The following is a 26106-nucleotide window of genomic DNA, read 5'->3' on the forward strand; positions in this document are numbered from 1 at the left end:
CACATGGACACAAAGAAGGGAACCAGAGACATCAGGGCCTAGTTGAGAGCAGAAGCGGGGAGGTGGGTGGGAGGAGGATGAGGATTGAAAAACTACCTATTGGGTACCGCACTTACTACCTGGAGGACAAAATAATATGTATAGCAAACCCCTACAACATGTAATTTATCTAGAGAGCAAACCTGTACATGAACCCTGAAGCTAAAAGTTAAAAAACAAAAAAAATTTTAAAAAGCATGGATTTTTTTCTTGTTTTTGACTCTTTTATAATATTCTCAAAGCCAGAGGATCTTGACCCTCTCCTGCTAGTTCAATTCTACTCTTTTCTCTGGAATGGAAAGAAAATACTGTATGATTCCCTGATGCACCCTTTTAGCTTGGGAATTTACCTGCTCTCCATGTAACCTATACCTTGATTTTCCTTGAAGTATAGCCATAGATGCATATAGCTATGCAAATACTTCACTACTAACTATTTGGGATATATGGGTATACGTATAAGCTCTCGGATGCAGATACTTCTATTTTGGTCTGCATAATGGGCATTCCCCAGTTTGATCTCCCTTCCTTTTAATTTAAACCTTAGTGTTCTCCAAATATTTTTAGCTTTTTTACAATTTGATCTCAAAACAATATAGAGGACAAAGTGGTGGCTCACTGCTGAAAAACCTGCATGCAGTTTAAACCTCCTGCAACCTTGTCTTCCTAGCTCTATTAACATTGTTCTTTTTCCCCCTTTAATCTTTAGACACTCAAAAACACTGTTTTAACCATTTATTCCCTTTTGTGGATGCTAAATATATCTTTTTCCTTCCCTCGAATCCTTACCACAAATTCCTTGAGAACCACGATGAATGATAACAGTTTATAATTACCATAGAAATCAGATATCACAGTAAGCCTAACTTCCACTTAAATTACACACTCTACAAATCTACTAGCTTGTGCACTTGTGGTTCAGGGAGTGAAAAGGAATCTCTTGGATGGTGCCTAAAACATGATTTTAACTGCTAAGATGTTTGCTCTCTGTCTTGATTGTCTTTGAGCTGGCCCAATTTCAGAAAAATTTCATGGTCATTTAGAAACATGACTTGGAAATAGGCTATTTCACTAATACCACATCCAACGATTTTAAAAATGGTTATGTAAATAACTAGTGATGAATCCACTTCACGTATATAGAGGACTAGGTTAGAAAATATGAACTTGGACAATTCATCTGGCATCTTGTGTCTCAGTTTTCTCATCTATAAAATGGGGATGATAATACTTTACATTTAAAAACAGTTGATATTATAGCAGAACGAGAATGAGTATAGAGATACAACAGGTAGGAGATACATGAAAGACTTATTCAAGACATAAAGTATTGTTATTTGGAACCAGCAGAAAATTATACCCAGTGTGCCGTTTCCAGAGCAAAAGTTTATTCACCTGCACCCCTTGATTCTTTCTCTACAACTCATGTAATCACCAGAAGTTATTGCTTTCTTGTCTCAGAGTATTAACTGGATGGTTGAATGCACAGAGCTCACATCTGAATCAGCACAAAAATGAAACCTGGAGGAGGGGAAACAGAAAGGGACTCGTGTTTACACTGAAGTCATTCTCATCACTCAACCTGCCCACACAAATACTGGGAAATCAACTCATTTAAACAACGTGGGAGGCAAGCCTGAGTTATAATACTGTTCCTGAATGCAGGTCAATGACAAATTGGCCTGCACACAAATTCCCACTTGTCATATTCTCTGCAAATGAACATGATTGTTTTCATATTTAAATGCCAAGAATCAACCATAACAAGTATGTCAGGTTGTTGGGGAGTTTTTTTAGAAACAAAACAGGATGACTATGGCATATGGTAAGTTATTGTGGGTTCCTTGTGCTCTCAGCAGAATCACAAAAGGGCAAGGCCTTTAGAGAAATCATTTGTGTCTGGTTCAAATCCTATAACACGGAAAATGGAACTGGAGCTGAATTAATGGAATGTGTTATTAAATCCTAGTTTGCAGTTGGCTGTGTGTCATTAGTCTCATATGACTGAAAATGTATTTGCTTACAAGTAGAATACTATGCAATCTTCAGAATGACATAATCTAAAAAGTAATCTTGTTTTTCCATGTATTTTTCTCTATAGAGAAATAATATCTCCTGCTAATCAACCCCCTCCCCCAGACTTTGCCTTCTTCATAAAAGCTAAGTCCGAGAGTTTCCCACGATTGATTGCCAACTGGTGCAATCATTCCTCAATGCTAATAATCGGAACTCATCAAAAGTGGCAGTTTTGTGGTCTATAATCCCCAACTGACCAAATCTTGTGCATAATAAACAAACTAAAGTTGTATTATATCCGAGTGTAGGTATATGCAGATGTGGAAGGGAGAGAAGTAAGAGTGATAGCCACATAAGTAGTCCACCAGCAGTTTAATGGTATATGTGTGCTCAGTGAAGTAACTGGCAACTACTAGACTGATCTGTAAGGACCCTTAGAGTCTGGAGACTCTAACAGCATGTGGCCAGAAAGGCAACAAAAACAGGAGGGAGAAAGTTAGACTCTCTCTTGTTGCCTTTACGCACATGTTGTTAGAGCCTCGAAAATCTTATTTCCACATCAGATTGCTGCCTCTTATCGGTATAAAGTATCAGTCTCTCATATAAGTACAACTTAAAAAGGCTACAAAAAGAGAAGATATGCAAATAGGCTGGGAAACATATGTCTAAGAAGAGACTAGATACAACCTGCCATGGAGTGAAGAGTGAGCTTTAGCCTAACTAAACCTGCTGACTTCTTTCCTGGTTCTGAAGCATCAAAATACACACATGGCTAAACTTACTACAACTTTGGAGAACAGTAACTACCTTGAATGGAAATGGTAGCCCTCATTCCCTGTTGAGGGCATCAAATAAATCCGACCTGCACAATTTCTTTATGTCTTGATTCTTAACCACAAGTTACCTGAGGCAAGATGAATGACAACATTGACATTCAGTTTTTCAAAAAGAATACGATTATACACTGTCTTTATACATTGATTTTTCAGAACAATTGTACAGATTCAATGGCATGATAACTGTATTCAAGAAGTATTATTTTAGAAAATCACTGGATTATTATCTGATATGGTAGGCTGAATAATGGGCCACTAAAAAGTCCTCAATTATAATCCCCAGAACCTGCCAATATTCTACTTACATGGCAAGAGGAACTTTACAGATGGATTAAGAATGATTAATCTGATTAATTTTGGGATGGGATTATCTTTGGCTACCCAGGTGGTCCTAGTGTAGTCACAAGTTCCTTAAGAAGGCAGAAGACTCAGAGTCAGAGAAAAAAAAAAAAAGTGACTGGAAAGAGAGGTCAGAAAAAGAGGGAGAGAGATTTGACGTTGCTATGCTGCCAGGTCCTGAGGATAGAGGAAAGGGTTAGGAGCCAAGAAGTGTGGGTGGCCTTTAGAAGCTGGAAAGGGTTAGAAAAATATTCCCTCCTGCAGCCTCCAGGAGGAATGAAGCTCTGCCAATGCTTGTATTTTAGTATCATGAGACTCATTTCTGACTGTCCTCCAAACTGTAAAATCATGACTTTGTGTTGTTTTAGGCCACTAAGTTGGTGGCAATTTGTTATAGCGGCAATAGGGAACTGATAAATCTGAAAAAAACTTGTATAACGAAAATTTTAACAAATATTGTCAATTTTTTTCATCTACCTATCAGACAACATCCATTCTAAGTCTGTCTGTCTGTTTATCTATCTATCCATCTATCTTCAAATATATGGTCAAACATAAAAATTTTCTACACTGTAAAAATCCCTCTGTGTCATGTACCCCACATTCTGCATCTTGCCTGCTAGCTCTACTTTAATTGGGTTGTTCTTGCTGCCTTGGCTGACTTCCCCAGTTTCTCTCTTGAATACCTGAACTTTAAGAGCATTATCTTAAAGAGTTTATCTTAATAGTTTCTCTCTTGAATACCTGAACTTTAAGAGTATTATCCCAATACTAAAACCAGACAAAGACATCACAAGAAGAGAAAGTCACAGAACAATATCTGTTAGGAATATGGATGCAAAAATCCTCAACAAAATAGTCAGAAACCAAATCCAGTAACATATAACAATAATTACACATTATGACCAAGTGGCATTTATTCCAGGGATGCAAGTTTGATTTAATATCTGAAATTCAGTTAATGTAAAACATATCAATAGAAGTTTTAATATCAAATGTTCATTTCAACAGATGCAGAAAGATACAAAATCCAACACACTTTCATAATATAACCACTCAACAACTGGAAATAAAAAATAACTCCCTTAATCTAATAAAGGACATCTATGAAAAGCCCACAATTAACATCATTCTTGAGAATAGAAAACTAGATGCTTTCTTCCTAAGATCAGGAACACAACAAGGATGTACACTCTCAACACTTTTATTCAATATTGTACCTGAAGTTCTAGCCAGGACAATTTGGCAAGAAAAAGGAATAAAAAGCATCTAGATTTGAAAAGAAGTAAAAGTACTTCTATTTGCAGAACTTGTGATCTTGTATATAGAAACTCCTAAGAAATCTGCTAAAAATACATTAGTCCTAAGGAATAAGTTCAGCAGAGTTGCAGGATACAAGATAAATTGCAGAAATCAACTGTATCTCTATACACTTCGAATTAATAATCCCAAAATAAAATGAATTCCATTCACTACAGCATGAAAACAATACTAAATCATGTAACAAAAGAAGTACACAACTTATACTATTTAAAAAGAACATGAAAAGAAATTAAATGAGATCTAAATAAATGAAAAAGATTCCATGTTCATGGATTAGAAGACAACATTGTTAAAATGGCTATACTCTCCAAAATACTCTATAGAATCAACACAATCTCTATTAGAACCTAGCTATAACTTACACAAAATTACTTAAATATAAAAATTAATTCAACACAGATCCAGAACCTAAATATAAGCATAAAACTGTAAATTCTTAAAATAAAATGTAAGAATAAGTTTTCATGACATTGGATTTTACAACCAATTCTTAGATATGATGCAAAAAGCATAAGTAACAAGTGAAAAAAATAAGACTTTGTCAACACTAGCAGTTTTTCTTTTTGTTTTAAAGAACACCATTAAGAAAGCAAAAAGAGAGCCCACAAAATAGAAGAAAGTATATCTGATAAGGGACTTGTATCTGGAATACATAAAGAACTCTAACAACTCAATGATTAAAAGACAAATAGCTCAATTAAAAAATGGCTGAAGAATCTGCGTGAAAGGTATACAAACGGCCAAGAAGTACTTGAAAACATATTCCACATCATTAGTCATCAGGGAAATGCAAATTAAAACCACAGTGAGATACCACTTCACACACGCCAGACTGGCTAGAATCAAAAAGTCAGATAAAAATAAGCGTTGACAAGGACACGGCAAAATTGGAACTCTCATACACTGTTGGTAGGAATAGAAAATGGTGTAGTCCCTTTGGAAAACAGTCTGGACGTTCTTCAGCAATTAAACATAAAGACACAATAATGCCCAGAAAGTCTACTCCTAGGTATATACCCCTCAAAAATGAAGACATGTCTACACAGAAATTTGTACATGAATGTCTATAGCAGCATTACTTACAATAGGCAAAAGGTGGAAACAATTCAAATGTTAATTGACAAATAGATAAAATGTGGTCTAACCATATGGTGGAATATTATGCAGCCATATAAGTGAATGAAATACTGATAAATTTCTACATTGATGAACCTTAAAAATGTTATGCTAAGTGAAAGAAGTCAGTCACAAAAATCCCTATTTTTGTGATTACATGATTCAATTACATGATTCAATTCATATGAAAGACTAGAATAAGAAAATCTAGAGATAGGAAATAGAGAAGTAGTTGCTTAGGGCTGGAGCAAAAAGGAATGGGATGGTGGGCTGTGAGGGTGACAGCTAAAGGATACATGGTTTCTTTCTGAAAGGATGAACTTCCTAAATTTGTCTGGTGACGGCTGTACACATTTTAATATACTAAATACTATTGACTATACATGTTAAGTGAGTGAATTGTATGATATGTGAATTACATCTCAAAAAATGTTTAAAAAAAACAGCTATCATTTCTTCCTAGCTTAGTTTACTAGAACTAGAATCAACGCTTGCCTCCTAGAAGATCAGGATCATAAATCTGATTCCTCTTGCTTAACTTGGCTCAAAGTCATGGCCATGATCCTTTTCATACAAAGATAGCACAGCACAGCTCTTTGTGAGACCTTTTCCCACTACACAAATATGGAAGTGACATAACCAGCTCTTTGTTTCCAGGGCTACCGCTGACCTCTACTTGGAAGCTAAATGGTATTTTGCAATAACAAAATAAACTTTTTTTAAAAAGACCACAACAGCTTGTGATCCTTAAAATATCATGAGTGACTGCAGTTTGGCTTGATAACAAATAGTTTTTAAAAGGTAAAATAATAGCTCATATGAATATAAAATGAACATGACAGATATTTTATTTAAGTCATTAATTAATGAGAAAACCTGTAAATAATAATTTTTAAAAAACCCGCTTCAACAAGACTACAAAGGACAGAGACATCTACAGATAACTGGAAATGCTGATATGAGTTTGCTAATGAATAGGAAACTGGCCAATTCTATAGGGTGAGAATCCACTGCATTTTTAACAGAACAAAAACTCATTTGACTTTTACAAACAGTAATCATTTACATTATCATCAGCCCCTTACCAGTTAGCTTCTAACTAAACAGAGTTTCAAAATAATAAACAACAACGAAAGGCTAAGTTTTCTATAGAATCCGATAACCCTGAAAGGATCTTTTACACTAGGCCTAACAATCCATCAAAAGACATTCAGGAATCTTTCTGTTTCTTATTTTTCACTGTTCACTTTTCTTTTAGGTTCAGGGGTACATGGTCAGGTTTGTTGTATAGGTAAACTGCGTTTTATGAAGGTCTGGTGTACATATTATTTTATCACCTGGGTAATAAACATGGCCTCTGATAGGTATTTTTTCTGATCCTCTCCCTAATCCCACCCTGAAGTGGGCCCCAGTGTCTACTGTTCCACTCCACTCTTTGTGTCCACGTATTCCCATTGTTTAGCTCCCACTTATAAGTGAGAATACTTGGTGTGTTATTTGGTTTTCTGTTCCTACATTACTTTGCTCCATCCATGTTAATGCAAAGGACATGATCTCATTCTTCGTAATGGTTGCATAGTGCTCCATGGTTTATATGTACCACATTTTTTTTTTTTTTTTTTTTTTTTTAACTTTTCTTTTATGTTTAGGGGTACATATGAAGGTTACATAGGTAAACACATGTCATGGGGGTTTGTTTTACATATTATTTCATTACTCAAGTACCAAGCCCAGTACATAATAGCTATCTTTTCTGCTCCTCTCCCACTTCCCACCCTCCCCTCTCAAGTAGACATCAGTGTTGTTGTTTCCTTCTTTGTGTTCATAAGTTCTCCTCATTTAGTTCCCACTTTTAAGTGAGAATATGTGGTATTTGGTTTTCAGTTCCTGTGTTAGTTTGCTAAGGATAATAGTCTCCAGCTCCATCCATGTTCCCACAAAAGACATGACCTTGTTCTTTTTTATGGCTGCATAGTATTCCATAGTGTGTATTTATCACATTTTCTTTATCCAGTCTACTGTTGATGGGCATTTAGGTTGATTCCATGTCTTTGCTATTGTGAATAGTGCTGAAATGAACATATGCATGTGTCTTTATGACAGAAATATTTTTATTATTTTGAGTATATACTCAAAAGTAAGATTACTGGGTCAAATGGTAATTCTGTTTTAAATTCTCTGAGGAATTTCCACACTGCTTTCCACAATGGCTGAACTAATTTACACTTCCTCAGCAGAGTATAAAGCACTCCCTTTTTTCTGTGACCTTGCCGGCATCTTTTATTTTTTGGCTTTTTAATAATAGTCATTCTGACTGGTGTAAGATGGTATCTCACTGTGGTTTTGATTTGCATTTCTCTAACGATTAGTGGTGTTCTGCATTTTTTTCAAATGCTTGTTGGCCACATGTATACCTTCTCTCGAAAAGTGTCGGATCATGTCCTTTGTCTACTTTTTAACAAGGTTGTTTGTATTTTGCTGGGAATACAGCTAACCAGGGAGGTGAAAGATCTCTACAATGAGAATTACAAAACATTGCTCAAAGAAATCAGAGATGACACAAACAAATGGAAAAAGATTCCATGCTCATAACAGTATGGCCATTTTAACAATATTGATTCTTCACAGAAATAGAAAACACTATTTTGAAGTTCATATGGAACCAAATAGCCTGAATAGCCAAGGCACTCTTAAGCAAAATGAACGAAGCTGGAGGCATCATCTGACTTCAAGCTATGCTACGAGGGTACAGTAACCAAAACAGCGTGGTACTGGTACAAAAGCAGACACACAGACCAAAGGAACAGAATAGAAAGCCCAGAAGTAATACCACACACCAATAATCATCTGATCTTCAGCAAAGCTGAAAAAAACAAGCAATGGGGAAAAGACTCCCTATTCAACACATGGTGCTGGCATAGCTGGCTAGCCATATGTAGAAGATTGTAACTGGACCCCTTCCTTACACTATATGCAAAAATCAACTCAAGACGGAGTATAGACTTAAATGTAAAACCTAAAACTATAAAAATCCTGGGGATAACCTGAGAAATACCATTCTGTATACATAGAATCCAGCAAAGATTTCATGACGAAGACACTAAAAGCAATTGCAGCAAAACCAAAAATTGACAAACAGGACCTAATGAAACGAAAGAGCTTCTGCAGAGTAAAAGAAACTATCAAGATAGTAAATAACCTACAGAATGGGAGAAAATATTTGCAAACTATGCATCTGACAAAGGTCTAATATACAGAGTCTATAAATAGCTTAATTTTCTATTTGATTTGAGCTATCAAATTTCGTCAGTTCTAACATGGATCTTTTCCTATATCTCTGCAATTATAATTAGTATATTTTTTCTTAGTATACATAAAATACTATGTATCTTACTATCAATGGCATCGTAAATGGGGTAAAATGCAATCATTTCACCAACTTGTTAACTCGAGAAAAGGGTTTTGGGAGTGAAAGACCTCAGCTAGCATCTATTTTAGGAAGGACCAGAGGGGAAAAGATTGCCAACTTTATTGTCATCTTTGATCTGTAACGCATCTTTCTTTTTCTGGAAAAATGTTAACATATTTAATTCAATTCAGAGTAAGTTATTGACTATAGATGACTTACAGTATGAAAGACATCATCCTTGACTCAGACAAGACATACTGATGTCACAGTTTCAGAGTGTCTTTTTTAAAGCACTGGTCTGGAAAATCAATAACTAATACAATAACAAAGACATTTTAAAACACAAAACATCTCACCCATTAGTGGCACTAGCTCACAAGAGGTTATAACCTAAGTGGGAATATCTGTAGCTATACTATGACAACTGCCTATAGTCACTTTGTGAGTTACAGCGGAGTGGGAATTAAGAGCATTTCTCACTGAAAATGCATTATTAACAAGTGTAATTTTACAGATGCATGAACTGTTCCCTTGTTAGGCTGGCACTTAAACATTTTCATAGAAAACTCCTGCAGAAAACCATGGTACCTTTATATGCTTATTACAGCTTTTTTATGTTCACAGAGATGAAAAATCTTTTCAAACTGTTTTCTCATAATTTCTCTCTTTCAAAATTCTTTCCCCTAGGTTAAAAGAGTTGAGTCTCTTTTAGTCAATGCTGAGAAATTATTTCTTTGTCATTTACTTGTGTATTTCTTTGAAAAAAAAAACATAAAAGAAAGAACAATGAATACATAATTTCAATCTCAATATGAGTGCTATATAAAGGGGCCTGGGCAAATGGAAGGCAACTACATTTAATATTTTCCTTAGGCAAAAGTGTAGAAAAGTTAAAAGTTCTGTCCCTCAGAATTTCACTTTTCTTGCCATTACTTTCCATTCTGTGCCATTATCTTCTCTTTCGTATCACCTTTGCTTTCCCATCTAGTTACCTTCCTCCTATCTTCTCTTTATCCCAAGTTCATCTTTTACCCCAAATTTACATTGTCTTTATTCCAAATTAAAATTTTTTAAACATCAACTTGTTTTATGTAAGTCCTTCGCTTACTAATTGGAAACAAAGATAAATAGTATTGAAGACTTGATTCCAAATTTTGAGTGCAATAATCCATAATTATGTAAATTTAGGCCAACTAGAGATTTTAATTACTATTTCCATATCTGAAAAATACAGAAAATCCAACCTGTCACACAGACCTATTGTAATATTTAAAAGACTATTTAAAAACGTGAAATATCATATGAACATTAATATTACAATTCTGATTATTGTTCTCATCCTTTGTGAAAAGTCGAAAACTTCTGGAAATACCACAAACCCATACATAGAGTATACTGCCACTTGACTGTATAGGTATCACATGGAATATCAACGTAAATACACCCTGCTAAATTCACCAGGATTATCTAGGAAGGAAATCCAACTTTGAGCTATTAACACCCATTAACACAAATATATAAGTCAGATTAAGTAGCTATCTCCTGGCAGGAGATTTTGAAAGACTGGGGTAGTTTTAGTAAATTATTGAAGAGGATCTTTGTTCTGGGAATAGAGTATGGAACGTGGCTGAGTAGGGAGACAAGAGAATGGGGAGGATGAAGCCAGTGTGCTAGATTCTGAAAAATATCCAAAAAGGGGCAGGATTCTAGGGTTAATGATTAGGATGAGCAGTGGCTCCATTTGGAACTTCAAAAATCAGAGTAAGTCTGAAATTCAGATTTCCCAAAGGTGAGAATATGAGTGTTGGAATGTTTACAATAATGATTTGTATTTATATGTTTCCATGAGTCAAAGTTTGAGTAGAGTCACTTCAAAATATAATTGTGGCCTCTGAAAAACCTTGCCAGAGCCTTTGTTGTTAACTTTTGCCTTTCAGAGGGTTCCCTGTTGCTACACTTGTCCTACTCAAGCAACCTCAACTAGGAGATGTGGAAGGTTTCCATTCTGGCCATATGGTAGCCTATATATCATGAAATTCTCCTGATACCAGACTCTTAGACATAATACCTAATTTATTATAAATGTTCTGTAACTAACATGCTAAGCTCACAAGAAAATAAACTCTTCAGTGATCTAAAATTGAAGGAAAACAGGGCACCTGCACAGATAATGTTGGCTTCTTTCCTTAACTAAGATGCCTTTCTTTTCAGATACATGTCAATCAAGAATCAAGATGTTGGTCCTCGACAAAGTAAGAGTGAGGACTGAGGTTCTATATAAATTCAGTGCTACATCTTTAATAGAAGGGTAGACTTCTGTCTTAGTCTATATGGGTTACTCTAATAAAATATCATAAACTAGATAGCTTACAAATATCAGAAATTTATTGCTCACAGTCTAGAGGTTAAGAATTACAAGATCAAGGCACCATGGATTTGGCATCTGGAGAGGGTCCATTGCCTGGTTTACAGATGGTGCCTTTTTACTGAGTGGTGAAAGAGGCAAGTGTCTCTCTCTCAGGCCTCTTTTACAAGGGCATTAATCCCATTCATGAGGGTTCATGATCTAGTCACCTCCCAATGTCTCCACCTCCTGATAACATCACATTGATGATTAAGTTTCAACATACGAATTGGGGGGAGGGGGACATAAACCTTCAGACCATAGCGACTAGGAAATAACTGGTCCGCCAGAAAAGGTTCAGAACAAGGAAACACCTCTCTATCAGCCTGGGCTTTCACAGTGGTTGAAAACTAAAAAGGACACCTCAATTCCTTGTCGTTTTAATTAACACGGAAAGCGTCTTCAGGAAAACCTTACACCGAGATAGCTAAGTGTTCCAGGATTCGTTATACCTCAGGACACTGGCAGAAGCAACTTAAAATCTCATGTCAAAGAACATGCTTAACCTAAGCTTCTACATATTTCTACAGGGGGGGAAAAAAAAGACAACCAAATATATAAAACACAGGATAAAGTGTCTATCATGTGTGAGAATAAAGGAAATATTTAAAAACAGCAGTATTATCAAAAAGTCAAAATTAACAGATGCTGGTGAGGCTGAAGAGAAAAGGAACACATGGCCGGGCGCGGTGGCTCAAGCCTGTAATCCCAGCACTTTGGGAGGCCGAGGCGGGCGGATCACGAGGTCAGGAGATTGAGACCATCCTGGCTATCACGGTGAAACCCCGTCTCTACTAAAAATACAAAAAATTAGCCGGGCGTGGTGGCGGGCGCCTGTAGTCCCAGCTACTCGGAGGCTGAGGCGGGAGAATGGCGGGAACCCGGGGGGTGGAGCTTGCAGTGAGCCGAGATAGCGCCACTGCACTCCAGCCTGGGCGACACAGCGAGACTTTGTCTCAAAAAAAAAAAAAAAAAAAGAAAAGGAACACATACACTGCTGGTGGGAATGGAAATTAGTTCAGCCATGGTGGAAACCAGTTTAGTGATTTTTCAGAGAACTCAAAGCAGAATTACCATTTGACCCAGCAATCCCATTATTGCACATATACCCAAAGAAATATAAATCATTCTACCATAAAGAACATGTACGTGTATGTTCATCACAGCGCTAGCCACAATAGCAAAGACACTGAATCAACCTAAATCCTCATCACACAGTAGAATGGATAAATAACATGTGGTACATATACACCATGGAATATCACGCAGCCATAAAAAGAACAAGACCATGCCCTTTGCAGCAACACAGATGGAGTTGGAGGCCATTATCTTAAGTGAACTAACACAAAAACAGAAAACCAAATACTACATGTTCTCCCTTATAAGTGGAAGCGAAATGTTGAGTACATATAGACACAAAGAAGGGAACAACAGACACCAATATCTAGTTGAGGGTGGAGGGTAAGGATTGAAAAATTACCTATTGGGTACTATGCTTATTACCTGGGTGGTAAAATAATCTGTATATAAAACCCCCATGACATGCAATATACCTGCATAGCAAACTTGCACATGTATCTCTGAACCTAAAAGTTAAAAATAATTGGAAAAAGAAAATTTGAGACTCCCTCTCAAAAAATAAGAAAAGGAAAAATAGCAGAATTAGGTCAAAAAAGAGATGAAGAAACTAGAATGCTCAAATACCATACTGTATTCTACCAAATATAAGATACCATTTATTATAATAGGCCCCAATTTTTAAATATCTAAAAAAACTCCTATCAATTAAATTATGACATTTTTAACAATCTAATAGATTAAATAATTCATCTCAATTTCCAGTATTCTAAAAATCTGCTTACGTATTTAAAAATTAAATACATAATTAAAATACTGGCACAAAACAAGATGTGCTCTTAAATTTCTTGAGATAAAAAAGAGTGAAAAATAAAATCTATGAAATTCAAAACACAATCATTAAATGGCAGATTAGAAACAGCCAAAGACAGAAAAAGTGAAAAGAAAGATGAAAAAAAAGAAAGGAAAAAAAATAACCTAGAATGCACAAAGAATAAACAACGAAGAGGGATAATGAGTGCTAAAATGTTTACTAAATGTTCTACATTTACTAAAACGTTCAAGGAGAAAAGAATAGAAAAAAATGGAGGGGAAGCAATCAAAGAAGATAAATGGCTAAGAATCTTCAGAATTGATGAACTATACCAATTATCAGATTAAATAAAAAGCAACTAGAACAAAAGAAAGGTTACATGTAAACATACTGTTGTAAAACTTCAGAATTCCAAAGCAAAACATAAGGTCTAGAAACATTTGACAGATTATAAACAAATCAGAATTAATTTCATTGACTGTAGATTTTTCAACAGAAACAACAGCAATCCATATGAATATGCCTGAAAGACAACGAAAATAAATTTTTTATGATACACACAGATAAAATGTTCAAGATGATGAAGGAAGCAAAGGCATTTTTTGACGGAAGAGCAGACCGCTAGTCATTCTCTTCTTCCTTACTGATGGAACCTCAGTTTTATTTGGAGTGACAATGTAGTTGGATAAAAAATTGCACATGTAGCCTCCCTTGAAGCTAGCGTGACTATTTTTTACAGTTCTGGCCACTGAGGCAAAAGATGAGACACAGGAAGGGTTTCTGAGAATGCCAGGAATCTCTGATGCCTCTGATGCCTCTGATTCCTGTTACAGACCCTTCCTGCTCCCTTCCCTTTCCTCTCTTCTGATGCCTACTAGGCAGAGTACAGCTGGAGTTGCAACAGACATCTCAGATTTTGAGGCAAAGGCTGAGGAAATAGTAGAAGCCTTGCCCCATAGGTACTTACCTCTGCGCTTTTTTACATGAGGAAACCAACAAAAAGGCTTTCTTTTTAAGCCACCATTTCAGCCCATTATAATAACTTAATTCTATTTGTTACAGACTGCAGAAGAAAACTTGATTATTGTTAGAAATACGATTGTGTATAGAAAACCAAGTGACTCTATAGTCACATTTTCAGATACAATAAATGTTCATCAATATATTCATATTAAAAGACGCAAAAATGAATTATGCATCTATGTATCACCAACAAACAGAAAATGTAATTTATTAAAAGTATAATTTGTACCAGGGACACAAAATATAGGGTTTATAGAAATAAACCTTATAAAAATGCATAGGATGTTTGTAGAGAAAATTATAAAATTATTGAAAGGAATTTAAAGGTTCTAAGTAAATAGAGAGCTAAACTAAATTTGTGGATGGGAAGACCCAATTTCATGTAGAAATTTTCTTCCTCAATTAATCTAGACATTAAATGTAATTGCAGTAAAAATTAGAATTGTGTCAGAGAGGCACTTGTCAAGTTACTTCTAAAATTTATAAAGAAGAGCAGGCCAGGTGTGGTGACTCACGCCTGTAATCCCAGCACTTTGGGAGGATAAGCTGGGTGAATCACAAGGTCAGTAGTTCCAGACAACCTGCTGAAACCCTGTCTCTACTAAGAATGAAAAAAAAAAAAAAAAAAAAATTAGCTGGGTGTAGTGGCAGGTGTCTGTAATCCCAGGAGGCCGAGGCAGGATAACCACTTGAACCCAGGAGGCAGAGGTTGCAGTGAGCCAAAATTGTGCCACTGCACTCCAGCCCAGGTGACAGTGTGAGACTCCGTGTCAAAAACAAACAAACAAGAGCAAAAAGCCAGGAATAGAGTGACAATTTTGAAGAACAAGGTCTGAGGACTCAACTTAGCACATTTCAATATTTCTTATAAAGCTGTGGTAATGACGGCAGTGTGGCTCCAGCACAGGAAGAAGTATGTAAGCCAAAGGAACAAAACAGATCTAAGAAACATACCCATACATATGAACACCTGTGCTACATACACTGCACATCACTGGAGAAAGGATTAATAAATGATGTGAGGGCAATTCATTATCTTTAAAAAACTAGATCCTTATATCATATACAAAAATCAATTTCAGGTGAAAGAAAAGACCTAAACACGAAACTTAAAACTTAAATGAGAGTATCTTTATGACCATGGGGAATAGAAAGGTGACTTACACAAAAATGACAAATCTGGTAAATTTTGACTACATTTAACTCGATAAACTCTGTTTATATAAAAATACCATAAACAAACTGAAAAGTCAAAGTACAGCCAGGAAAAAGTCTTTAGAACTTCTACGAATTAACATCCCAATGGAAAACTAGGCAAAAGACAGTAGCAATTCACAGAATAAGAAACCAGCATGAATAATAACTACAAAAAGATGCTTAGCCTTATCAGCAGAGACCACAAAAACATATCATTTACACTCATCAGGCTGGCAAAAATGATTACGTTTGATAATAGCAAGAATTGTTGAGGAATAGGAGCAGGGGAATTTCTATGTATTCCTGGGCTGAGTGCACCCTGGTACAACCACTGTGCAGAGCAATATGTGTATTTCATAAAGGTGAAGATGTGATTATCTATGACACAATTATTTTACTCCCAACTGTATATATCCCAGAGAAACTCTTATGCAAGACACAAGTCAAAGAATATTCATAGCATATTGCTATGAAATAAAAGACTGTAAATATAGGCAGCTTCAGTAATAATATTTGTAAAGGTTCACTCCTCGGTGATCGGTACCTAGGTATCATTCATACAATTTTTTTTAATGTTAGAATGGCATGTGAAATATTGCAAACTGATAACAGATAAATCCAACTACTTTTAGAACTTCTGGCATCATGTACTTAGAGTGGGTGGAGACAGGTAGAGATCAAGCCGCAGGGCCACACCTGAGGACCTTGACAAGTTTCTTCACAAAAACTTGCTTACTCCCATTAACTCAAGAAGTGAGCTGCCCTCGACTAAATGTCTGCATACTCTTTCTCTTTCTGCAAGCCCACCTTCACCCTGTCCCTTTGCAGCCATGACTGATAAAATAACCCTGACTTCAGGGCTCTGCTTTCACAGACAACAGCACTGAGGAAGGCAGGGACCCTCTCTGTGAATGAAATCTACCCACTTTTCTTCAAGTCAACATGATGTTGCATTTATTTTTATTAACTTTTAATGAGGCAATATTACCTATCAGAAGACCCCATGAATTAGTGCTTTTACTACAGGTAATTGATGAAACACTTTGTGTTTCAACTTTATTGCTTTGCATATTCCATGAAGTTTTTTATTTTTTATTTTTATGAAGTTGTAGAAGAAATAATTACTTCAAAAGTCAAAGTGTTGTGTAACTATATAAATAAGTAATGGCATATTACATGTAGGTTGGATCAAAAGTTATCTCAGGAAGGTTAAGAGCCCTGTCCTCATCATGCTAAAGGCCCCCTTACCAGAGAAAGTCTTACACAGAACTAGAATGTGTGATATGATTTGACTGCAGGTACCCACCCAAATATCATGGTGAACTGTAATTCCCAATGTTGGTGGAGGAACCTGGTGGGAGGTGACTGAATCATGGGAGTGGACTTCCCCCTTGCTGTTCTCGTGGTAGTGAATGACTTCTCATGAGATTTGATGGTTTAAAAGTCTGTGGCACATCCCTCATCGCTCTCCTTCTCTCTTGCTGCCATGTGAAGAAGGTGCCTGCTTCCCTTTCACCTTCCACCATGATTGTAAGTTTCCTGAGGCCTCCTGGTCATGCTTCCTGGTAAGCCTGCATAACTGTGAGTCAGCTAAACCTCTTTTCTTCATCAATTACCCAGTCTCAGGTAGTTCTTTATAGCAATGTGAGAATGGACTAATACAATGTGCATATTGCTGTGGGAAGCACAGGATCAAAGAACATTCTAAAGATCCCAGAAGAATCATGTCTAATGTATGACTCGTTTTTATTACTGTAAGATAAAGGAAGCTGGGGCACCTGCTCCTAGTGCCAACGTTCCTCTTTGCTCAGTGCTCCTTTGTCATGGTGCCAGCCCTGAAAAGTGTGATTGCACCTAGATCCAGCAGGAAGTTCACCACTGTTTAGATTGGGTGCCCTTGGAAATAATGAGAACTATAAAAAATAAAACAGTTATTTGGGACCAGAATGTTTTCAAAAAAGCTTCCAATGGGAGCTCATGTCAATTTCAGCTAAACAGCTTCAAAGCCTGTCACATATTTCTGTGCACTGGAGGAGATGTGTTCTCGCAGTCCTTTCAAATTCTGATGAGCTCTCTAGACATTTGTTTCAAAATATCTCTAGTTTTTCCTAATTGTTTCAGCAGTGGCTCATAGAAAGGTCTTTTTACAAGTCTTTGTGTTTCAAAATATTTATTTCTTGGAAAAAGATTTATTTTCTTGTGGGAATCTAAGTGCTTTACTTGTTAGAAAAGAATGACATAGTTCCATATTTTACTTGTACAACTTTGCCATATTGGTCAATCAGGAGATGATTCCTTTGACATTCAATCAGAGCTCTTTGATTAAATTATTGCTATTCTTAGAAAGACTAGAGTTGATTCATTTCACAATGACTGATGGTTCCTTTCGCAATCAGTATTTATCTCATGAACAGGACCCCCTTACTTTTTAATATTTTTAACTCCGTTTTAGTACTACTAGGACCTAATACAGTTCACAATTACTGGAAAACATTTTAAAATTTAATAAGAGCAGCAAATCTTATGTCAGAGATTTGACTACGAAAAGAACTTGATGCTTCTCTAAGAAAGTAAAGTAGGATTTTCAAATACACAAAATCGTGAAGAAGCTGGGGCAAAGCGTTCTTTGATATGACACCAAAAGTACGATCCACAAAAGAAAAAACATAGACTTCATTAACATTTGTTAATTTAGTTAATTAAATTTCAGAAAGTGAAAATATATGCTAAGGGCTAAAAAAGTTTTGCAAGTCACACACCTGGGTAAAGGACTTGTATCTAAAATACATAAAGGACTCTTATAACTCAATGTAAAAATAGCCAATTAAAATATGGGTAAAAGAGCTGAATAGACATTTCTCCAATGAAGATATATGAATGTTCCATAAGCACAAGAAAAGATGCTTGACATAGTCATCAGAGAAATGTAAATCAAAACCCCAATGAGATGCCACCTTCACATGCTCTAGGACGGCTATAAACCAGCAAACAGGTAATACTAAGTGTTGAGAATGTGGAGAAAGTAGAACATTCTTACACTGCACATAGCAAAATGGTTCGGGCACACTGGAAGGTAATCTGGCAGTTCCTCAACAGGTTAAACATAGAGTTATCATAAGACCCAGCAATTCCTCCTAGGTATAGACCACAGAGACATTAAAAAAAAAAAAAAAAACAGAGAAAAAAAGAAAAAAACATCATTCCTTTATGGAAAGGTTCTACTTACTGAGGTTCCACTTGAGGCCTGTGGTTGTAACCTGCGTACAAGGCTGTCCAACAGGAATAAGGCCGCACCAATTACCCTCCATTCCAGTGTCTACATGCAATCTGTGCTTTCCCTGAAGGAGAGAAGAAATGATCATTAAGAAGGGGAAAAGAGAAGGGATGTTAATGTGCACTGAAGGACCTGGGCAGGATGCGTCTATGACCCTCACATGGCTTATCATACTTAACCCTCACAAAAAATGTTTGCAATATGTGCTGAATAATTCTAGGAACTTTCACCCTACTTAATCCTAACAACAACTTTACAAAGTATCTGATATCTTATTGTTAATTATGTCTCACCTATGAAAAAACTGAAGCTCGCAGAGATAATAGGACCACACAGATAAGGATTCCTACCTACACCTGCCAATTCCAGAGACCAAACTAGCAGCAATGGGACTGTGGGTCTGAAACCTATCCTAAATGAAAGGTGCCACACAAAGAGAAACATACACAGAGAGCTGCTTCTCAGCAGCCATTACAATGTATTCTGCTTTTTTTAAAAATTTTTTTTCAAGATGGGGAGTCTCACTCCCAGGTGAGTGAGACTCACTCTTCATCTTGCCCAGGCTGGAGTGCAATGGTGCGATCTCGGCTCACTGCAACCTCTGCCGCCAGGGTTCAAGCAATTCTCCTGCCTCCTGAGTAGCTGGGACCATAGGTGGGAACCACCACACCCAGCTAATTTTTATATTTTTAGTAGAGATGGGGTTTCACCACATTGGCCAGGCTGGTCTCGAACTCCTGACCTCAAGTGATCCACCTGCCTCGGCCTCCCAAAGTGCTGGGATTGCAGGCGTGAGCCACGACTCCTGGCCTTGCTTTTTTTTAAAAAAGTTTTTATTTTCTTTTGGGCAAGAGCTGCCTTTATTCCTTTGTATAGAATTTCCCCCCAAGTTGATTTATATTGAATAGCTTGCCACACAAATTTGAGATTTGTTTCTTTCTACCATTCTCCATTATATAAATAATTCTCTCTGAAGATAGATATACTAAACATAGTACAAATGACCATCCCTAGATGCCAAACCTAGCACACTTTTAAAACAAATGCTCAAAGAGGTAACAAAACCTTCTTTCTAATAGAAGGACTTGATGAGGCCAGGCGCGGTGGCTCACACCTGTAATCCTAGCACTTTGGAAGGTCGAGGTGGGCAGATCACCTGAGGTCAGGAGTTCAAGACCAGCCTGGCCAACATGGTGAAACCCTGTCTCTATAAAAATACAAAACTTAGCTGGGTGTGATGGTGGGTGCCTGTAATCCAAGCTACTCGGGAGACTGTGGTGGAAGAATTGCTTGAACCTGGGAGGCAGAGGTTGCAGTGAGCCGAGATCGTGCCATTGCACTCCTGCCTGGGCGACAGAGCAATACTCTGTCTCAAAAAAAAAAAAAAAAAAAGGAGCTGATGAGACAGATGTTTTAGAAATTCGGATTTCCTTAGTATTACATTGGCTTCAGCAGAGAAGGAACAGGAATTGGTGATGACTTATCATACAGGTGGATCGCCACCCAGTTTCCTGTTGAAGGGCAGTACTCTTAGGGTTCCCATCAGAAAACACAGCAATTTCAGAAGGGTTATAGGTAACCTGTAGCATTCTGGACATTGAGTGGCAGAGAGTGGAGGGCTCAAGAGAGCACCAGCAGAACAAGGAAAGGAAGGTACACCTTGTCCAGATCTCTGTACTTCTGCGTCTGATAACAGTGTTTCTGACAATGAGACCTGTTGTTAGAATGCGGCTTCTCCATCACTTATCAAAGAGGAATTCCTGTGTTCTTGGGCTGTCTTCTTTTCAGTGTGTTACAGTTAGTTCTTGTCTCTTAATTGACGACTTTCTTTCCTCGGTTTGTGGCCTGCTTAATGGTTTGGCGGTGCCTAGCTGAATATGTTAGCATGTTTGGTGCTCCTAGGTGACTTCCATTAAGAACGGCGAAGCAAAGAAGGAAGTGTTTTTCAACTTGTGATATTAGCTCCCTAAGAGAATATTCTTCAACTTGTATCATATAATGCAAAGGAAACAGCACATATACATGTTAAGTTTTATTCTCCCAGGGAGAGGAGGGCTGTTACAAAATCCAGTGATTTAAATGACACAGTAGTAAGCATGCTATATATTCATTGCCTTCCTCATTATTTTAAGAATCAACAGACCTTAAAATTTTCAGTCTGGGAATAAACTCATTTGTGGACTTGAGAAGTCACAGATAGGCCTTAGCCCACAATCAATTAACCACGTTTTCTCTTGTTCCAGAAAGGTGCTTAGCCATATGTGAATGGTCTTTGTGTTTATAAACATGCGAATACAGTTTTTATGGTTAAATGAGAGCAATGTTTTGCCTTCTTCCTGTATCTTCAAATCTATGTGACATCTTTTGAAAATGAACAACTGCATAAAGGAATTTTTGTTCATTCCCCAGATTTCTTAATTCATGCTAGCCTATATGTGATTTGACACAGGCAGGCATACAGGCTGACATTAAAGAACTTCCCTAAGGATTTATGCCATTACTGGAGACTAGAGGCACATGAACTCATCATTTACTTCCATCTTCTCCCATGAATCATTTCACAGGTTCCTGCTCTGGCCTCTTTTCTGAACTAAGATAACTCTTTGAAGTCAAAGGCAGTCCTATATAGTAAAGAAAAAACAAAAATCAATCACAGTCAGGTTGCTTTTCCAATTGTGGTTATTTCAACACATCTAACAACCTTAATAAGTATGAAATTGTAATTTAGGGAAAGGTAACAAAGATGTTGCTTGGTATGTGTGCTGGAAAGCAAACTTATGATCATGTTAAAGACAGACAGCATAATAGTATTACTTTCCCTAGACTGTCATGTCAAGGTAGAACAAAATACACACAAATAGATAGCTATGAAGGGCTGAGAAATCGCTGTCCCTTTGTTTTGTATTATACCCCTACTTTTCAAAGGACAAAACATAACTGAGAGAAAAGATTAAAGCTGACTCTAGATTTTGCCTCTGAAAAATACCAAACATTGACTGGGCATGGGAGCTCATGTCTGTAATCCCAGCAATTTAGGAGGCTGAGGTGGGAGGATCACTTGAGCCTAGGAGTTGGAGACAAGCTCAGACAACATAGTGAAACCATGTCTCTACAAAGAAAAAAAAAAAAGAAAGAAAAAAACAAGAAAAATACCAGAGAGATATCTGAATTCTGTTTACATACCCACATCCTTAAATCCAATAACTATGCCAAGTTTTATGCTAAGATATTTCAGTGTGGATATCACAAACTATACAGTAAATTAACAAGATCATTCACAAAGCACTGAACACAGAAAGAACATAAACGCATTAGATTTAGTGTAAAAAATTCAAGAAGAAGATGCCAATGCTAGTTTATAAAGTGGCCATGCATTCATCCAGTTGTTGTTAATGCTGAACCTACACTCGGAGGCTAATGGCAGCCACAATTAGTGACACACATAGACCCTGTATGAACAAAACATTGCTGGAGACGGATTAAACACAAGGCCAGTCTCTGGTAGCTCATCTTTTGTTAGCTGGTCCAGGTACTTTAAAAATTTATCAACAAACACTGCAGGAAATTAAATAGCCTGCAGGAAAGAAGAGTAAAAGAAGCAGACAGAAGATAGTTAGCAGGAAAAAAAGGTTACTTCTCCTATACAACAGACTTTTGTGCTGGTATATTTTCACACTGTGACTGCTCACATAGCTGAAAGTAGACACAAGATAAAGGGTCTCTCCAGTGAACTTGTAGTTATTTTTATTTTTTATTATTTTTTTTTATTATACTTTAAGTTCTAGGGTACATGTGCATAACGTGCAGGTTTGTTACATATGTATACTTGTGCCATGTTGGTGTGCTGCACCCGTCAACTTGTCAGCACCCATCAATTCATCATTTATATCAGGTATAACTCCCAAATGCAATCCCTCCCCTCTCCCCCCTCCCCATGATAGGCCCCAGTGTGTGATGTTCCCCTTCCCGAGTCCAAGTGAACTCATTGTTCAGTTCCCACCTATGAATGAGAACATGCAGTGTTTGGTTTTCTCTTCTTGTGATAGTTTGCTAAGAATGATGGTTTCCAGCTGCATCCATGTCCCTACAAAGGACGCAAACTCATCCTTTTTTATGGCTGCATAGTATTCCATGGTGTATATGTGCCACATTTTCTTAATCCAGTCTGTCACAGATGGACATTTGGGTTGATTCCAAGTCTTTGCTATTGTGAATAGTGCCGCAATAAACATACGTGTGCATGTGTCTTTGTAGTAGAATAATTTATAATCCTTTGGGTATATACCCAGTAGTGGGATGGCTGGGTCATATGGTACATCTAGTTCTAGATCCTTGAGGAATCGCCATACTGTTTTCCATAATGGTTGAACTAGTTTACAATCCCACCAACAGTGTAAAAGTGTTCCTATTTCTCCACATCCTCTCCAGCACCTGTTGTTTCCTGATTTTTTAATGATTGCCATTCTAACTGGTGTGAGATGGTGGAGGCGTCACGCTACCTGACTTCAAACTATACTACAAGGCTACAGTAACCAAAACAGCATGGTACTGGTACCAAAACAGAGATATAGACCAATGGAACAGAACAGAGTCCTCAGAAATAATACCGCACATCTACAGCCATCTGATCTTTGACAAACCTGAGAGAAACAAGAAATGGGGAAAGGATTCCCTATTTAATAAATGGTGCTGGGAAAATTGGCTAGCCATAAGTAGAAAGCTGAAACTGGATCCTTTCCTTACTCCTTATACGAAGATTAATTCAAGATGGATTAGAGACTTAAATGTTAGACCTAATACCATAAAAACCCTAGAAGAAAATCTAGGCAGTACCATTCAGGACATAGGCATGGGCAAGGACTTCATGTCTAAAACACCAACAGCAACGGCAGCGAAAGCCAAAATTGACAAATGGGATCTAATTAAACGAAAGAGCTTCTGCACAGCAAAAGAAACTACCATCAGAGTGAACAGGCAACCTACAGAATGGGAGAAAATTTTTGCAATCTACTCATCTGACAAAGGGCTAATATCCAGAATCTACAAAGAACTCAAACAAATTTACAAGAAAAAAACAAACAACCCCATCAAAAAGTGGGCAAAGGATATGAACAGACATTTCTCAAAAGAAGACATTCATACAGCCAACAGACACATGAAAAAATGCTCATCATCACTGGCCATCAGAGAAATGCAAATCAAAACCACAATGAGATACCATCTCACACCAGTTAGAACTTGTAGTTATAAAACTTCAGAGTCTTATATGTTTTCTTTGATTCTGCTCCACAAATGTAGAATTCAAAATAAAAGTACATTGGGTTTATTTGAAATAGCCTGTATCAAATCAATGTTGCATGTATAGATATTAAATTGAGGTGTTTTCCCTTTGAAAAAGCATTAATATCTTATATACGGATAGCTTTTAGAATTTCAAATCATGTTAGAACATGTTCTAAAGTGCTTTCCATAGAATATTACTCCCAGGGTCAAATACAGATTGGAAAAATCGCTTTGTCAATTCACCTCTTGGAAACCACGACGTATGCCAGCATGTTAGATGTTCTAGGTAGTTTGCAGCAAAAACAAGTAAACAGAAACCCTGTTTACCCGAATAAGTGTTTTCCAAATTTACTTCACCACAGAACCTCCCTCTGCTGCTCAAATATCATCTCGTAATTTCCCATGGAAACTTCATTTCAGGAAATCGACTTAGGAAAATGTTGATTTGGAATAATATTTTTCACACAGCACCCAAAACTAGCATATTTTGGTTTAATATTTCCATAGTGAGAACATTTCAAGAATATGTTTTGAATTTAATCACTTCCATTTGATTTTTGTTTCAGAAGTTAGTCAATAACCTCCGGCTGAAATCACATACACGTTCTGACATGAGCTAGTTGTACTATTAAAGGGTTAATGACAATACTCAGCAGTTACCAAAAAAATAAAAAACCTTATTAATGCTAGTTGGGTTAGTTTGTTTATTCAAAAGTCAAAAATATGTATGAAACGCCTACTAATGTTAGATTTGGTAAATTACTCTAATGATAGGCTAATTCACTTATCGATTGCCTCACATTGGATATTTCAAAATAAAACATGACATTAATGTTTCTGCTTTGTTATGACCTCTGCATGTATACCTTTTTTTTTTTTTTTAACAATGGATCATATCTTATCTTCACGCCTTTCTTTTATTCCAGTCAGAGAAAAACCCACTCTTGGCCTCTTCAAAAGATACAGACATTTTAAATGATGACTTCTAGAGACAATATTTATCCCAGAAGTAAGGGTTACTGACAGCAGAAACAGGACAGGTTGCATTGAAAGACATATTTTGAGCTAGAGTGATCTCAGAGTTTTCAAATTACTTTAGATAAATGCTTTTCTTAACATAGCATATGATCAGGATGCCCATGCTCTCCTGTCTGCTCCTATACCATTTCTCCATCCTTAATCCAGAGAAACATCAAAGCAAAACGCAAGCTTTACTTTTTTAATGAAAACTTCCTATGTGTTCCAAATAACAAAGATGACTTCCTCCTGAATGCTACAATTTTAATTATTTACGCTATAAAATGTAGCACTTTGGTACTGCATTGCATCCCTCAAATAGGTTCATATTGTATCCCTAAAAAGAATAAACTTTCTTTGAAGAACAAAACTCTAATTTTTTTTTTCTGTTGGACTTACAACACAGTGGAAGGAACATATGTATCAAAGAAATACCTGATTGTTTCATTGTTTAAAGAAAATGCATTGAAGAAAAGGTGTCAATATGCTTCGAAAAATCTCTCAGTATCTGAGTAGATGAGGGAAGGTCCAGGTGAACTGAAAACTCAAGAGACACACCCAGTATTCTTTGTTAAGATGAAGCTTGCCCAATCCACGGCTCACGGGCTGCATGCAGCCCAGGACAGCTTTGAACATCGCCCAATGCAAATTCGTAAACTTTTTTTAAACATTGTGAGATATTTTTGCTATTTTCTTAAAGCTCGTCAGCTATGTTAGTGTTAGTGTATTTTATGTGTGGCCCAAGACAACTGTTCTTCTTCCAATGTGGCCCAGGGAAACCAAAAAATTGGACACCCCTGATCTAGATAATGTTTGCTTAATCGGATACTACAAGTAAACTGCACACACCCAATAATCATGACTACCCTGTCACTAGTGCTCGAAATACATTTAAAATGTAATTTTATGTGTTCAGGTAAAATGAGGACGACAATCCTG

At 36.8% G+C, this 26106-nt stretch overlaps 1 protein-coding gene across 2 annotated transcripts in view; it reads right to left on the minus strand.

Annotated features, from left to right (window-relative positions):
• The window catches only part of TPK1 (thiamin pyrophosphokinase 1), a 401888-nt gene that overhangs the window by 75345 nt on the left and 300437 nt on the right, over positions 1 to 26106 (minus strand). For both annotated transcript variants that reach the window (XM_011941409.1, XM_011941410.1), the window contains one exon: positions 18820 to 18931. In XM_011941409.1, coding sequence (XP_011796799.1) covers positions 18820 to 18931 — 112 coding nt within the window. The remainder of the gene's footprint in view (positions 1 to 18819; positions 18932 to 26106) is intronic.

This window comes from Colobus angolensis, unplaced genomic scaffold (genome assembly GCF_000951035.1).
Source record: "Colobus angolensis palliatus isolate OR3802 unplaced genomic scaffold, Cang.pa_1.0 Scaffold2, whole genome shotgun sequence".
Taxonomy (NCBI): Eukaryota; Metazoa; Chordata; class Mammalia; order Primates; family Cercopithecidae; genus Colobus; species Colobus angolensis.